Here is a 17209-nt window from a genome sequence, read left to right on the forward strand (position 1 = left end):
GAGAAAAGAAGGGGGAAAAAAAAAAAAAAAGAAGCAACCGGTCTGAAGATATTAGTGACTACAAAGACACTTGAGAGATCTATGTTTTAGATTCCATCTCCTACTTGAATGTACCTGCTATCTTATTGCTAATATGGTATAGTGGTAAGGTGAAATATTAGAAATATTGGATGTGTACTGGGATAAAGGGGTGAGGGAATATTAAGTGAAAATAGTGGAAAATGGAACCTCCCCCTGAGAAAAATACTGATCGGTGGCTAGACTGGAAAACTTCTTTTCAGATGTCATTGTTGCAAAAATTCATGCAGGTAAATTATTATATTGACCAGATGGAAGACGTGATTGGAGGCTCTAGGGGAGGGAAGGTAGCAGAGGTTAAATTACACCAAAAAGAGATTTCAGAACCGGCTGTATTGATGAAGATATCAGATAATATACAAGGGATGGAGGACCACCCAGTAAGAGATGTAGCGATTGAGGCTGAAAAGCAAACTTTGAATGATATTGTTTCCCCTTTTAAAATATGGAAGGAAAAAGAGTCGCAGAAACAAAACAAGTACAGGGAGGAAAGGGGAGGAGAGAGCAGGATTTATATTATTTTGGGTCTGCTGAGTGCATTCTCAAGAAAAAAGGAGGGTGAAAGAGGGGATATATTTCACAAATGGCCCTGGTGTTCTGATGCCGTGGGAATAACATAGATTTAAGCTGTATTACATGTATAAGCCGAAAGCTAAAGAGGTTAATATATAGACAAAATAGTCAAAAGAAGAAGAAGAAGAAGGAAAAGAAGAAGAAAGATGAATCTTTATTGGAACATGAATAGATTAGATGTGTATATACTTGATATGTAAGATTGAATGATTATGCATTTGATATCTTCTTATTCTCAAAACCCTTGTTCCATCCCCCCCCCACTGCCCTTTGCCTTTTGTATTCCTTCCCCATCACCCAATAGTTTTAAAAATAAAATTTAAAAAAAAAAAAACAAGTAGGCACCTGCTCTGTCTGGGAAGAGGGCGGCCAGCTTCCCACAGCCGACGGCAGCACTGCTTTCTGAGCTGACCGGTTGGAGAAGTGGAGGGATCAGGTCCCGGGGGGGGGAACCCGGGGTCCCCAGCCACAGGTAGGAGCCGGAGCCATGCTTCCCTTCTGCTCCAGAGAGTCAAGGAAGCCGGGAGAGTTTTGGACTTCCCCGAAGAGCCCGGGGGCCGTCCGGGTGCCCTTGACCTGTCGTTTTTCTATCATCTTTTCATCATTTTTCATCCCTTGCTGGTGAAAACGATGAAAAGACCATAGAAAAATGACAGGCCAAGGGACACCCGGATTGGGTTGCTCTCTAACAATATCTGGACAGGTCCAGTGGCACATTCTTCGTTTAGGATGGGGTGGCCTGAGCAGCCGGGTTCCTTCTGACAAAATCTGGAGGTTTGTCCTTAAGAAGTAAAGGGTGTTGTTTTTGTTTTTAATTAAAGAAAATTATAACATAATTGTAAAAAAAAAAAACTTTAAAAAGAAAGATTGCGTAAGAATGCAATATGAACGAAACACAGGAAAGGTTAATCGCTTAAAAGGCTTCCAGCCGTAATTGTGAGGGCTGCTTTCTTGTTTCGGATTTGCCTTTAAACACACAAAAGAGTTTTGATGCCCGTGGAGCTTCAAAGTATAAGAGAAGGACGCAAGCCAAAATCAACAGGCCTCTGAGGATTTGGCTCTCTTCTTGCTCTTTCTAACTAGTCCTTGCTGTGTGTTGTGATCTCGCCTCTGGAACAACTTACCTCCTGAGATTCACGCAGCTCCCTCGCTGGGTATTTTTAAGAAACAACTGAATACATGGATGTTTAGGCAGGCCTTCCCCCTTTCCAGCTAATTCCTAATTAACCATTTTTCCTTTTCTGTTACAATATACCCTGTTTCTCGCCATCTTTGGGAAAAAAATTATTATTTTTTTTATTTATGCGAATTATGTGATATGTTATATGTTCAATTGTTTTATAGTGTGTGTTGTAAGCCGCCTGGAGTGGTCACAATTGACTAGATAGGCGGGGTATAAATGAAATAAATAAATACTCTCATCGCACAAGCTGGGCTGATCATCATCATCTGTGCCACCAGTCAATTCTGACTTACAGTGACCCTTTTCACAGTTTTCTCCGTAGAGGACACTCCAAGAGTGGTTTCCCTGTTCCTTTCTTCTAGGGTCGCCCTGGGATTGTGCAGCTGGCCCAAGGCTACACAGGAACTTCTACACAGGAACTTAGATGTAACTGCCTTACATGTCACATACTTGCTTGTAACTAGTTACCTCTAGTAACGGGTAGTTACAGAGTTGCTGTCAGTGCAGCCTGGCAAAGTTACAGATATCTTTTTTAGATGTGATCAGTAATGGATCCCCCCCCCCCTTTTTGTTCTTTTTTTAAATAAAAATTTTGTCGTATTTTTCTACTTTTCTATCCGTTGCCACCAGAGTGATTTATTACAATATGTTCCCTTCATTTCATCTTGTTTATACTCTCCAACATAATATTAATCTAATCTCTTCTACCTAAATTGGTGTAAATTTCATCCAGGTATAAAGAGGTTCCCATTTATTATTATCCAATCTTTCATGATGTGGGTGGCGCTGCGGGCTAAAACGCAGAAGCCTCTGGGCTGCAAGGTCGAAGACCAGCCATCATAAGGTCGAATCCATGCGATGGAGTCAGCTCGTGTTGCTTGTCCCAGCTCCTGCCAACCTAGCCATTCGAAAGCATGTAAATGTGAGTCGATAAATAGGTACCACCATAGTGGGACTCCTTCATGGATTGCTGCCTTGTCGTGGCGAAGGGGCTTGAGTAACTCAGAGAAGCTATGGGCTATGCCGTGCAGGGACACCCAAGACGGACAGGACATAGTGGAGAGTTCCGACTAAATGCAATCCACCTGGAGTAGGAAATGGCAAGCCACTCCAGTATCTTTGCCAAGAACGCCCCATGATCAGAAACAAAAGGCTAAAAGATATGACGCTGGAAGATGGGCCCCTCAGGTCGGAAGGCGTCCAACATGCTACTGAGGAAGAGTGGAGGACAAGTACAAGTAGCTCCAGAGCTAATGAAGTGGATGGGCCAAAGCCGAAAGGACGCTCAGCTGTGGACGTGCCTGGAAGTGAAAGGAAAATCCAATGCTGCAAAGAAGAATACTGCATAGGAACCTGGAATGTAAGATCTATGAACGTTGGGAAGCTGGAGGTGGTCAAACAGGAGATGGCAAGAATAAACATTGACATCCTGGGCATCAGTGAACTAAAATGGACAGGAATGGGCGAATTCAGCTCAGATGATTATCATATCTACTATTGTGGGCAAGAATCCCGTAGAAGGAATGGAGTAGCCCTCATAGTCAACAAAAGAGTGGGAAAAGCTGTAATGGGATACAATCTCAAAAATGATAGAATGATGTCAATACGAATCCAAGGCAGACCATTCAACATCACAATAATCCAAGTTTATGCACCAACCAGCATTGCTGAGGAGACTGAAATTGAACAATTCTATGAAGATTTACAACACCTTCTAGAACTGACACCAAAGAAAGATGTTCTTCTCATTCTAGGGGACTGGAATGCTAAAGTAGGGAGCCAAGAGATAAAAGGAACAACAGGGAAGTTTGGCCTTGGAGTTCAGAACGAAGCAGGACAAAGGCTAATACAGTTTTGTCAAGAGAATAAGCTGGTCATCACAAACACTCTTTTCCAACAACACAAGAGGCGACTCTATACATGGAAATCACCAGATGGGCAATATCGAAATCAGATTGATTATATTCTCTGCAGCCAAAGATGGAGAAGCTCTATACAGTCAGCAAAAACAAGACCTGGAGCTGACTGCGGTTCTGATCATCAGCTTCTCATAGCAAAATTCAAGCTTAGACTGAAGAGATTAGGAAAAACCACTGGGCCACTCAGGTATAATCTAAACCAAATCCCTTATGAATACACAGTGGAAGTAAAGAACAGATTTAAGGAACTAGATTTGGTGGACAGAGTGCCTGAAGAACTTTGGATAGAGGCTCGTAACATTGTCCAGGAGGCAGCAACGAAAACCATTCCAAAGAAAAGGAAATGCAAGAAAGCAAAGTGGCTGTCCAACGAGGCCTTAGAAATAGCAGAGAGGAGAAGGGAAGCAAAATGCAAGGGAGATAGGGAAAGTTACAGAAACTTGAATGCAGACTTCCAAAGAATAGCAAGGAGAGACAAGAGGGCCTTCTTAAATGAACAATGCAAAGAAATAGAGGAAGATAACAGAAAAGGAAAGACCAGAGATCTGTTCAGGAAAATTGGACATATTAGAGGAACATTTTGCGCAAAGATGAACATGATAAAAGACAAAAATGGGAAGGACCTAACAGAAGCAGAAGACGTCAAGACGAGGTGGCAAGAATACACAGAGGAATTATATCAGAAAGATTTGGATATCCCGGACAACCCAGACAATGTAGTTGCTGACCTTGAGCCAGACATCCTGGAGAGCGAAGTCAAGTGGGCCTTAGAAAGCCTGGCTAACAACAAGGCCAGTGGAGGTGATGGCATTCCAGTTGAACTATTTAAAATCTTGAAAGATGATGCTGTTAAGGTGCTACATTCAATATGCCAGCAAGTTTGGAAAACTCAACAGTGGCCAGAGGATTGGAAAAGATCAGTCTACATCCCAATCCCAAAGAAAGGCAGTGCCAAAGAATGCTCCAACTACCGTACAATTGCACTCATTTCGCACGCTAGCAAGGTTATGCTCAAAATCCTACAAGGTAGGCTTCAGCAGTATGTGGACCGAGAACTCCCAGAAGTACAAGCTGGATTCCGAAGAGGCAGAGGAACTCGAGACCAAATTGCTAACTTGCGCTGTATCATGGAGAAAGCCAGAGAGTTCCAGAAAAATATCTACTTCTGCTTCATTGACTATGCGAAAGCCTTTGACTGTGTGGACCACAGCAAACTATGGCAAGTTCTTAAAGAAATGGGAGTGCCTGACCACTTTATCTGTCTCCTGAGAAACCTATATGTGGGACAGGAAGCAACAGTTAGAACTGGTCATGGAACAACTGAGTGGGTCAAAATTGGGAAAGGAGTACGGCAAGGCTGTATATTGTCCCCCAGTTTATTTAACTTATATGCAGAATACATCATGCGGAAGGCTGGACTGGAAGAAACCCAAGCCGGAATTAAGATTGCCGGAAGAAATATCAACAACCTCCGATATGCAGATGATACCACTCTGATGGCAGAAAGTGAGGAGGAATTAAAGAACCTTGTAATGAGAGTGAAAGAGGAGAGTGCAAAAAACGGTCTGAAACTCAACATCAAAAAAACTAAGATCATGGCCACTGGTCCCATCACCTCCTGGGAAATAGAAGGGGAAGATATGGAGGCAGTGTCAAATTTTATCTTCCTGGGCTCCATGATCACTGCAGATGGAGACAGCAGCCCTGAAATTAAAAGGCGCCTTCTTCTTGGGAGGAAAGCGATGACAAATCTGGACAGCATCTTGAAAAGCAGAGACATCACCTTGCCAACAAAAGTCCGAATAGTCAAAGCTATGGTTTTTCCTGTCGTGATGTATGGAAGTGAGAGCTGGACCATAAAGAAAGCAGACCGCCGAAGAATTGATGCCTTTGAATTGTGGTGCTGGAGGAGGCTCTTGAGAATCCCCTGGACTACAAGGAGAACAAACCTATCAGTTCTAAAGGAAATCAACCCTGAATGCTCACTTGAAGGACAGATCCTGAAGCTGAGGCTCCAGTACTTTGGCCATCTCATGAGAAGAAAAGAGTCCTTGGAAAAAACCTTGATGTTAGGAAGGTGTGATGGCAAGAGGAGAAGGGGACGACCGAGGATGAGATGGCTGGACAGTGTCTGCGAAGCAACCAACATGAACCTGACACAACTCCGGGAGGCAGTAGAAGACAGGAGGGCCTGGCGTGCTCTGGTCCATGGGGTCACGAAGAGTCGGACACGACTAAACGACTAAACACACACATAGTGGGAAGGTAATGGTGTTCCATGTCTAGTCGCGCTGGCCACGTGACCGCGGAAGATTGTCTATGGACAAATGCTGGCTCTATGGCTTGGAAACAGGGATGAGCACCGCGCCCTAGAGTTGGACATGACTGGACTCAATGTCAAGGGGAACCTTTTCCTTTTACCTATCATTTAGAGTATCTGTCGAAATATCAATTTCTGGTAGTTCCAAAATCTTCTCAACAAATTCCTTTGTCGGCACCTTTGCAGTCTTCCACTTACTGGCAATTTTAACCCCTAAAATGTTCTCCATCATTTCATGAATCATTTTCCAAAGGTCCTTGGCCCTACGGCACATCCACCACCTAAAATAGAAGCTCCTTACTTTACTTTTCACATTTCCAACACTTCTTAGAAACATTTTTATACATTTTTGTTCATTTCTCTGGTGTTATGTACCATCGGTAAAACATTTTGTATATATTTTCTTTTAGATTTATAGATTTAGTCGTTTTAATATTTCATTCCCAAATTTGTGACCAGGCACTTCATTCTATATTATGACCTATATTTTGAGCCCATTTTACCTTGCAGTCATTCACAATTTCATCTTCCCTTTTTTGCTTCGGAGCAAACCTTTAATCAATTTTTCCTCTAATGTTTTTAGTGGCTTCCTAAAGTTACTTTTAAAGAGAGTTCTGTAGAATTTAGAGGTGTTCTGACAGAGTTTTTTCTTTTCTTTATTTCTGATTTTAAGACCTTATTTCGGACAGAAAGAACAAGGTTCTTAGGTTTTTGTCTTTTCAAGTCATTCTGAGGTGCAATATCAGGGGCGGCAACTAGGTGGCACCAGAGGGCGTTGCATTGCAATGAATAGCTGGCCTTACTTGGAGAAGTGCTTGATTAGAGAGGAGGAGAAAGTATATATCTTCAAATATCTATATTTCCAGACTCCAGCAATGGGAGGAAAAAGTGAAAGGCAGGTGGGAGTAGTAGGAAGAGCCCCAATCCTGTCTGCTTGGCAAGAAACAAGGAATAGATGTATACATTGATGCCTCGCATAGCGACGATAATCGGTGCAGCAAAAATCGCTGCAAAGCGATTTTGTCGCTATGTGATATTAAAAAGCCCATAGGAATGCATTGAAACCCCTTCAATGCATTCCTATGGACTTCACACTCATCTTTAGACGAAAATCCTCCATACGGCGGTCATTTTCGCTGCCCAGTAAGCGAGGAATCCGTCCCAGAAAACAGCGGGCGGCCATTTTTTTTAACCCGGCGGCCATTTTGGAACCACCGATCAGCTGTTAAAAAATCATCGTTTTGCGATGATTGGTAAGCAAAACAGGGTACCGATCATTGCAAAGCGATTTTTCCCTATTTAAAACATTGCAATGCAATCGCAAAAGCGATCGCAAAATCTTCGTCGCTATGCGATTTCATCGTTAAACGGGGCGCCCGTTAAGCGAGGCACCACTATATTTGGAAAACAGCAATCCGCTCCTCACTCCAACTCCGAACGCCAGTGGCCACCTGAAACCTGGGCTGCCCTCCAGTGGAGTCCAGTTCTGACACGCCATTGCTCTCCCCTGAGCCATATAGGGAGGAGAGTGGTGTTGTGCAAGGGTCCTGGCCGTCGATGCCCTCTCCAGCCGCCTTTTCACCCCATGGCTGGCTGGCTGGCTTGGAGGAGGGGAAGCGCTGCAGCCTCCCAGCGGCTAGTGCCGGGTCCGGGGTCCTGAGCATTGCCTCCCCGACGAGGCAAGCCATTCTGCTGGTGCTCCTCCTCCACTCTCTCTCTCTCTCTTTTTCATATCTGTGCTTAACATCCTCCCGCCACCGACACACACCAAAGCCATCTGGATCGCTCTTTTGATTTCCTATGGGCTGCGTTTCCTGTAGCCTTGTTTGCTGTTCGAGAAGGGCCTCTGTCCTTGGCTGAGCGAGGCTGCACTCCGAACGGTTCTCCTGCCGGCTGGTTTCAGCTCCCTCTTGATGGACGGGATTTTCTTTTTTTTTCCTTGCCTGACGAGCTCAGGGCGGGCCAGGATCCAGGTTGGCTTCGGAGGGAAGAGCGTCGCCTTTGGCCTTCGGGCCAGGCCTGTCTGTTGGTCCCCCCAGCCTAGCCTTGGTGGAAAGTGAGTGTGGGGGCCTTCTCTGTGGCCTGTGGAACTCCCTGCCACAGGAGGCCAGGCAAGGCTAGGCCAGCCCCTTCCCTTCTTCCACCGGCTTGCAAAGGCTTCTTGATTCAAGCATGCTTTTCCACAGCTGAGGAGTCTGAAAGAAGAGGCTGTGCCCCTCCTCACACAATAGAGTTATGTTCTAATATAATAATAGTTTTTTCAGTTGTGTTGAATTGTGATGTTACAGTCGGGCATCCCTAACTGCAGGATTAGTATCCGTGGATTTACTGATCTGTTGTCTGAAAATATTCAATAAAAAACCCACAAATGCCTACAGTGGATCCTCTACTTACGGAATTAATCCGTATTGGAACGGTGGCTGCAGGTCGAAAAGTCTGTAACCGGCCGTTTTTGTTCCATTTTGGTTTTTTTCTGGTCTGTAGGTTGATTCTCCGGCTGCACGTCAAACCTAAATTTTGTAGCCAGAGAAGTCTGTAATTCGAAAAGTCTGTAAGTCGAGGGTCCACTGTATTTCCACGGTGTATTTACCAGCTCTGGCCACTCAAGGGAGCCAGAGACCATGTTGTGTCTAGGGTTTGCTCTATCTGCGGTTTTCAGCATCCGCGGGGGGGGGGCACAGAACCCATCTCCCACGGCTACTGCCATCCTGTTGTAGAACATCTTAGCTTTTTAATCTGTACCTCTGAAGCTCGGAGCTACTTTTGAGTCCCAGGTCAGGGAGCAACTCCATGAAAAAACACACACACATGTCAAAATATATGGTGGTCCTGCAGCCAGCTGTGCTGCTTCCCTCCTCCTTCCATGAAAAAGCCCAGCCTGGATGGAAAGGTTTTAATGCACTGCCAGATGGCAAACGGGTTGAGGGCCGTAACTGGAACCCGCCTGTCTCCCGCCCTGCCCCACCCCGTTTGCCACCACTGTTTCATTGCAGGGTGTCCCTGTCCCAGAAAGCCAAATTCAAAAGTTTCTCGGCAGTGGCCTGTGCTTCCATGAATCACTGATTTCCCCTAAATACGGCTGCCACGGGGCAGCTTTAACCGTCGTTTCTAAGCTCAAGTGCTCTGCATGTGTGTGTGTGAGAGAGTGTTAAATTTTATTTGCTCCTTGCTTTTTCTTCCGAGGAGTTCCTGCCGAGTTCTCCTCCCACCCAGGTTTCCTTAGTCTTGGTGGCAACACTCTCTCCAGCTCACATTGGCCTCCTGCAGAGATCTGGCACTACGAATCCCATCAGCCCCCTGCCAGCCGAGACCCACAAGCCGGGACACTGGCAGTGAAGGGATTCAGAACACCCTGGGGTCCGCGCTGGTGCAGAGTGTGGGGCTGGCCCTGCACAGTGTGATGGAGGAGGCCAGCTGGCCTTCCTCCTCTTCCAGCCGGCTGTCGCCCTGAGATCCCTCGGTCCCCTCGCAGAGATCCCGCTGACTCGCTCGTGGGGTGCCTCAGAGTCGCCATCCGGAGCGGCACAGGAACCGCTCATGCGGTTGAGCAGCCGGTGGATCGTTCTCTCCTCACTCTCACGCTCTCTTCTCCTCCTCCCAGATGCACACAAGCTCACCGTTTCAGACACAAGAAGAAATGGGGGGGGGGCTTCAGTTTTTCTCCACAGAGGGTGGGCAGAGCTGGACAACGGTAGGGTGGCCCTTCTCGGCCTGTCACAACTCACGCCTTCCCTCAGGTTGCACACTGGGATCACCCGCTCTGTGGGGGCCCCTTCCAATGTGGCAGCCCCCAGGGCTCCCGGGCCAAAAGGAGAGGTTGGTTGGGACTGGCGCATCCAGCCCGGGCGGGGGGGGGGCGCCTGCGCAGAGTCGGGAGGGCAGCCCTCTGCCTGGTGCGCACCCGTTTCCGTCCAAGATCCTCCTTTGGGAGTCTGTGTGGCGGGCAGGGTGGCCTGACGGAAGGAGCCCCCCTCCCCCGGCGAACCTGGACTCCCCTGAGGTCCTTAGACTATGACTCCCACAAACCCCGGACAGCCTAGCAGGCAGCCAAGACTTCTGGGAGCTGGAGTGCCAAGAATGCCTGGGGCCCAAGGGTGGGGATTCCTGCTCCTCTCCCACCCACAGGGCAAAGTGAGAGAGGACCACAAGTGGGTCTCCGTGGGTCTCTCTCTCTCCTCCTGCCTTTGTGCATGTGTTCGACCTCTCAGGGTTGCCTCGTGGGGTGGGGTGGGGTTGTGAAGCTTTCTGACCACAGGGGCTGTCAAGACCCCAGAAATCTGGGCTCTTCCTGTGCATCTTGTCTCCTCAGCCTGGGAGCCTGGAGGGTTTTTTTTTAAAACCCAGAGCAAAGGATCTTTCTTTCTCTTTTTCTCTCTTTTTTTCTCTCTCTTTCACACACCCTCCCAACCCCTCCGGCCGCGCAAATTGCAGGAACAAAAGGTGTGTCTGGTGGAAGCTGAAGCCATCAGAGCCACTTCCCTGCCCAGTTTGGGAAACGGCAGATGCCACCGGGAAGCTTTGGCAGGGGCCCAGTCCAGTTTTTATGCCCTCTACTTAAAAAACCAGCCGGTCCTGATCATGCTTGGACAGAGTCCTTTCGAACCGGTTGCTGCTCTTGCTTCCTCTTGCCTTATGAAAACCCCCACGAACAAGCCACCTCTAAGACACCGTGTCCTCAACGGGCAGCTTGTGGTTTCCTGGAGGGAGCCAGTCCCTCTCATGGGGGGGAGGGGTCTTCCTCTTTTCCTGCTGCCTTCCATCTTTCCCAGCATGACGGTCTTTCCCAGGGAATCCTGCCTTCTCAGGAGGGGCCCAAAAAGAGGATGGCCCCAGTTTCAACCTTTTTTCTCTCCAGAGAGAGAGTTCAGGCTTGATTTGATCTCAGAACCTCTGGTTTGTCTTATCCATTAAGCTATCCTCCTCCACCACCACCACTACCACCTTTAGAACAAGTCCGTTTTCTCCCCTCTGCTTCCTTTGCTGTTCAGCTTTCAACCCCATCCAAGGCAAGGCGATTGGAAACCCAAGATGGCAGCTGATCCTGGTCTCGGGCTCCAGGGAGAGACATCCTTACAAGTTGAGGATCTTTTCCAGTCCGAGTCTCTGCCTCCTTCTGATTTCTCGCCTGCAGGGCCTCCCTTTTGATTTTTATAACTAAACCAAGGGGCACAAAATCTCCCACCAGCTTCCATTTCTCCACGGTCAATGTTAAAGCAGTGCATTTCTTCTGTGGCCATGGTTTTAGTCTCCGAAATTACGGCTGCACCTTTTGGCTGCGTTTCCCCAGAAGAGCCCAGGCGAGAGCAAAGAGCCAAGTCTTTTCCGTCTCTTGGAACCGTCCTGCCCGCCCACATCTTTTCCCAGAATCTTCCTGGGATCCAGTTCTGGGTCTCACTCCGAGGGCTTGCCGTTGTTCCAGTGAAGGTTTCCGAAGCGCACTTTCCCAACCGCTGTGTGTGTGGCAGCCTCTTTCTCTCTTCCAAGTTTCGAGAATCACTTTCTCCCTCGGCTGCTTTTTCACCACAGTGGAAGGGAACATGAGCTTTCCTTCCCTTGCTCCTCGCCCTTCCGCACCCTGCGGCAAAATCGCCAAGGGTCCAGCTCTGTCACCTGGAAGCTAAGGGGAAGCTGGTGGCGCCCCGGTTGCTTTCTCAGGGTGCAGCTCCATTGCACCATCCCGTGTGCAGCCTTTCCGAAATATACCAATGCTGCCGAGCGGACCTGGTTTGCAGCGTTTCCCGGGCCAGGTGGGAGCTCTCCAGCTTCAGGGGGTTGGCCTGGGAGTTTTGTGTGGATCCAAAGAGAGGGGGGGTTACGAGTGAAAAGAAGGTGCCATTGGTGGGAAAATGGGGACGCCTGGCTTGGATACCTGGCTTTCCAGGGAGGTGCGGTCGGGGCAGGGGGCCTGTCCTGTTCTTAGGCGAAATGAGGCAAGTTTCTTCATGAGGGGGAGGAGGGAGAAGCATCCATGCCAGCGGAGACCTGCTCCTTGGCAGCTTTGGGAAAACGTTCCTTGGCCTGTTCCCTCTGCGCATGGAATGGAAGCAGGGCCTGAGGGTAGGAGGTTACCTCCAGTCGTGGCTGACCACCCTGCTCCCACGGAACGGGGACCTTCCTTGGGCCAAAATCAAGCCATTCGCAAGCTTTCATGGACAAAAATTCCCCTTCCTGGGACCCCCTCTGGCTTTTCCCTCCCTCCTTCCCTCCCCTTTATGATTCTTCCTCAACCCCTCTTTTATTTTTTTTTGGGGGGGGGTGTTTCAAATATAAATGCCCCCCTCCCCTGAGTTGGGGATTGTTTCCTCTTGGACTCCATGGAGCCTCAACGCCATGAACCTCCTGGTCGATCGCTGGCTCTAAAGAAAATTAAAATAGCCCAGAGATAAGAACCAGAAGCAGAAACATTGCAAAATGAGCGCAACACAGTGATGTCATTCAGCATTTTAAAATGTTGGGTGACAAGCTATAGTGAATTTTTAAGTTATATATTTAATGATAGCAGTAAAAGGTAGACAAAAGTGGCTCTTTGTGTGTGTATGTGTGTGTGTGTATGTGTGTGTGTGTGTGTGTTGAGAGAGAGAGAGAGAGAGAGAGAGAGAGAGAGAGAGAGAGAGAGAGAAGGCAGGCAAGGAGCTGAGAAGTATTTGGAGCGGGGGGGGGGGGGTTGAAGCCCGGGAAGGTTTTGATCTGGAAACAGCTTGTGTTTCAGAGGGGATAAAAAATGGGGGGGGGGGGGAGGATGCAGAGGAACAGGAAGAGGGAAGACTGGGGAATTCCTATCTCCTCTACTCCCACCCAGGCAAATTTCCAGATGTTCCCAGACTTACCGGCCCTTGAATCCTCAGTCATAGAATGCTAGAATCATAGAGTTGCAAAGGGGAATCTCTTATCCAACCCCCTGCTCAAGTCAGGAATCCAACTCAAAGCAGATCCGACAGAAGAAGAAAAAAAGTCAAATCCTGAACCCATCCCTTTCTGCTTGTTTCTCCATGGCACCCCAAGTACAGAGATTTTCAGTCTTGGAAGCAGATTTTTTCCCCTCTCTAGCTTGCCATGGATTATGTTTTTAAATTCTACTATGTAGACCACCACTAAAGACTGCCTGAACCCTGTATTTTATAAGGTGGTTGCTTTCCTGTTTTGCTGAAACCTCGTGATCTGCCCAGCAGGGCTGGGTGCAATAAATATAGAGACTAGAGAGTAAAGAAAAGGGGGTCCCCTGAGCATGCACGGAGTGCTGGGGTTGGGCTTCCCATCGTCCCTGGGTGCGCCTGTCCCTTTGCCAGGGTCCCTCTGCCATTTTCTCCTGTGTGCTCCCCACGCGCCAGGATCCTTTGGCCTGTTGGGTGCCGAAGGTGGAGAAAGCGAAATTACGAGCAAAGTCTCATAGTAGAACAGCCCAGCCAAGGGGGGGCTGGCTGGCTGGCTTTCCTCATCTGGGCGCCCTCTCTCTGGGCCCTGCCGTTCCATCCTGGTTGGCGGATGCCCACGCCTGCCGTCCTGCCCCACTTGTGAACCCTCCAGATCTGCAAGGGGGCACCGTCGACAGCGCCCCTTTCCCCACCAGCTCCCTGTGACTCAGTTCCCTGGCTCACCTCCCCCTCCTTTTTCTTTCTTTCTTTCTGCCTTTCCAGGAATGCTTGAATATGACCCCGCCAAGAGGTTTTCAATACAACAGATAAGGCACCACAAGTGAGTGTATGCTTTTATTTTCCTTTTTTTCTTTTCCTTCTGTTAATGACTAAGCTGTGCACCGGTTCTTTGCTCCTGTGTTAATCACCTCTTAAGTACTTTTTCGGGAGGAGGAGGAGGAAAAAATTACAAAGAAAAAAAAAGGGAAAACCAAAGAGAGAGGCCTGGTAAATTCGAGCTGTGTTTCTTTATCATGTTGTTTCCCCGGGACATAATTGCGTTGTTTAAATCCCTTTGGGTACAGTTTTAAGAGTTCACACACGATCAGGAGCTGGGTCAATCACCATCCTAGGTTTCAGAACAGAAGGAAAAGTTGCGCAGGTATAAGAATAACACACACATACATCCCAAAAAAAGTGTTCTCGGACAAAATAAGTGCCACATACACTCTAAACGTCTTTGACTACAACATATATCATCCCCAGGCAGAATGGGCCTCTTTGGAGACCCAGGGGTGTTGCAGAACCGGTACATCCAGAGGGTGCCCTATCGGGGGATGATCCTGCACACCAGGGGTTCCCAACCTTGGGGGGGACACCGGCGTTCTTGGACTACAGTTCCCAGAAATCCTGGCCAAGCACGGCAGGCAGTGAAGAAGGCTTCTGGGAGTTGGAGTCCAAGACTTACTCAAGGTTGGGTGCCACTGCCGTAAGCCAAGGACCCCAAGTGTTTTGGGTATCTTTGAAAATTCAAAATCTGCAGGTCTTCAGCGGGCAAGACAGTCACACTGGGGGTGGCGGTGAACCAGGAGAAGGAAGAGAAAGGAGGAAAGGCGGTGAGGTCCTGACACAGAACGCCGAAAAGCAAGGGTGAGGATCTATATTTAGCCTGAACTCACTCTCTCTGGAGGCCAAAACGCTGGGGCTTGAGGTGGTCCCGCTTTGGATACCTCACGAGAAGGCTGGATTCTCTGGAAAAGACCCTCCGTTGTGCCAAGGAAAGGGGGAGGGCAGCAGGAAAAGAGGGAAGTGCTGGCGTGAGACGGACCGACTCCCTCAAGGAAGCCACGGGCTGCTTCAGGCTAGAAGACCCAGTCAGTTTCTCTCATCTCTACGGGAACCTTTCCCGCTATGAGCAAACTCATAGTGCTGGAAGAAGGAATGCAAGGAAACAAATGCAGAAATGGTCCCCCCCCCCAAGTTCTCTGGTGAGGAAGGGGTTTTGCCACCTCTTTGTTTCTCCACTCCCCCGCCGAAAAAGGAAGGGTGTGTTTCCAGGGCCAATGGAGGAGGTCTTGGAGTTGGGGGGGGGGAGAGAGAGCCGGTTGCCTTGATCATCATCTTCATCATCTTCTGCATCACAGACCAGTTAAGGCCTCCTCTCCCGCCCTGTGTCCAGTTCTGGAAACGGCCCTTGAAGAAGGACCTTGACCCCTGGGAGCAGGTTTCCGAGGAAGGCAAGGAGGAGGATCAGGGGGCTGGAAACCCAAGCCCTATAGAAGGAGGAGAGGCGGAAAGAACTGGGCACCTTGAGCCGGGAAGAAAGAAGGTGGGGGGGGGAGGCAGGAAGAGCCCTTCAGCGCGGGGGGGGGGAGAGACTCAGTGGCTTTTGAGAAGACCCCCTTCTGACTCCCTGCTTCTGGGAGGAGACGGGCAGCCCTCTAGCCCGCAGAGGGCTCCCCGTTCTCTTTGTGCGGGGCCCTTCTGGGCTCCTTGGGGCAAGGGATCCCCTGGGTGGTGGCCTTGGGATTTGGGACCAAGCGCTTCCCTCCAGCCAAGGGGTGTGTGTGTGTGCGGATCCTCCAGACTACTCTCCCAGCCACTGGGAAAGGTCTGTCTCTCGCCCTGTTGGCAGCAAAGATGTGCCTGAAGAACATGCGCATCGGTCTATGTTGTAAGCGAAAAGTCCACCGGATCTGCACCGAAGCTCCATTTCGGTTCTCTTTCCGCCCACCAAAGGGGAGTTTGGCTAGAAAGAGGCTTAGCTTAGCCGGCCAGCGGCGGGGCGGGCATAAGAAGGACCGTCCTGCAGAGCAGTTCTTCACCCCTCTAGCCGGGTCTCGGGCAGATAACTTCCATCACCGAAAACCTCTTTTAAAAAAAAGGAAATCTGGAGACGCTTGTTCTTATACCTGCTCGGCCCTCTTGGGAGGAGAGAAGAGGCACTTGCTCTCCCCTGCAGCTCTAAATTTTTTTAAAAGGGTTGACTGCTTCTCCCCAGGGAGGTTCTCTCTGCAGTGTGTGTGTGTGTGTGGGGGGTCAGTTTGCCTCTGCTTCTGCCGCCACTGCCTTGGGCTGCTTCCCCTCCTCTACCCAGGCAGAGATGGGTGGATTTCAGCCCATCATCATTATCAGGTGGTGATGATGATGAGCTGAAAGCAGAGCCTGGCCTCTGGGGACAAAATGTCACTCCTTTTCACACACCCCTCGAACCCCCAGGGCTCTTGCCACGTCCATCCTCGAACTCAGAGCTGGGAGAGAGTCCGTCTTCCACATGTGGCTGAAGATGACAGGCTTTCCCCCCGCTCTGCTCAATGGAATGCAAAGCCCCCTGGTTTGGGTGCTTCGGCGGGTGGGGCAGACCTCATTGCCCTCTCCAAGCAGCCCTACAAGAGAGCAGACCCTCGCTCCCTCCAAAGCCCCCCCCAGAGGTGATTCCGGGGAGCCACCTTGGGGCCAGGAAGAGGGAGGGCCACACACGCAACAGTCCCCCCCCCGGCTCCCGGAGGCGAGCGTATGGGTCGGGGGTTTTGCATTCAGGGACTCCGCTGCGCGCCGGGAGGTGGGAGGAGAGGAGAGCTTGCCAGCTGTGGAAGGGCCCTCAGTTTTTAGCCCACATCGTTCAGCGCACCGAACACCCTATGGCTCCCCCGAGCAGAGGGTTGGGATGGGAGGGCTGTTCGGGGCCAGAACCCCTTAAACCCAGACATCTGGGCCAGGCAGCGAGGGTAGTGGTGAGGAGGAGGAGGAGGAGGATGAGCTGCGAACCAAGAAGCCTGGGGTGTCATCGTGCGAGGCACTCCTCATGCTTAGGTGGCAGCCCCACCGGGCTCTTTCAGCCTCTTGGGGAAGAGGAAAACGCCATGACGTTCTGAGTGTTTTTCATGCCATCTCTCTTGCTGTGCCTCCTGTCAAGCAACGAAAGGATGATGTCAGCCCAGCCTTACAAGGTTTGGTGGGAGTCTTCTTCCCCCCCTCCCCGGTCCATAAGACCGCTCGGAAAGGTGCAAGGCAAAGGCGGTGGCTTAGATTAAGAATCCCACCCTTGTCCACCGATTATTATTTCTAGGCCAGCCACGGTGATGATGGCACGCCTTTGGGTCCCGACTCCCTGGCGGGTGGCCCTCATCTTTCGTTTCTCTCGACTCATACACAGACCCGAGTTGGAGAGAAAAGCGAGAGAGCGCGAGCCTGGGGTTTGAGCGGATGTGGAGCCCCCTGGGAGAATCTCAGGGGACCTGGGGCCGTGGGCGAGCTTCCCTGCCGGGAGGTGGGGGGACGAGAA

The 17209-nt window shown here is 49.7% G+C and overlaps 1 protein-coding gene across 4 annotated transcripts in view; it reads left to right on the top strand.

Annotated features, from left to right (window-relative positions):
• Nucleotides 1–17209, top strand: part of STK11 (serine/threonine kinase 11) — a 66648-nt gene that overhangs the window by 31191 nt on the left and 18248 nt on the right. For all 4 annotated transcript variants that reach the window (XM_072978209.2, XM_020794241.3, XM_072978208.2 and 1 more), the window contains one exon: nucleotides 13708–13765. In XM_072978209.2, coding sequence (XP_072834310.2) covers nucleotides 13708–13765 — 58 coding nt within the window. The remainder of the gene's footprint in view (nucleotides 1–13707; nucleotides 13766–17209) is intronic.

This window comes from Pogona vitticeps, chromosome 7 (assembly GCF_051106095.1).
Source record: "Pogona vitticeps strain Pit_001003342236 chromosome 7, PviZW2.1, whole genome shotgun sequence".
Classification (NCBI taxonomy): Eukaryota; Metazoa; Chordata; class Lepidosauria; order Squamata; family Agamidae; genus Pogona; species Pogona vitticeps.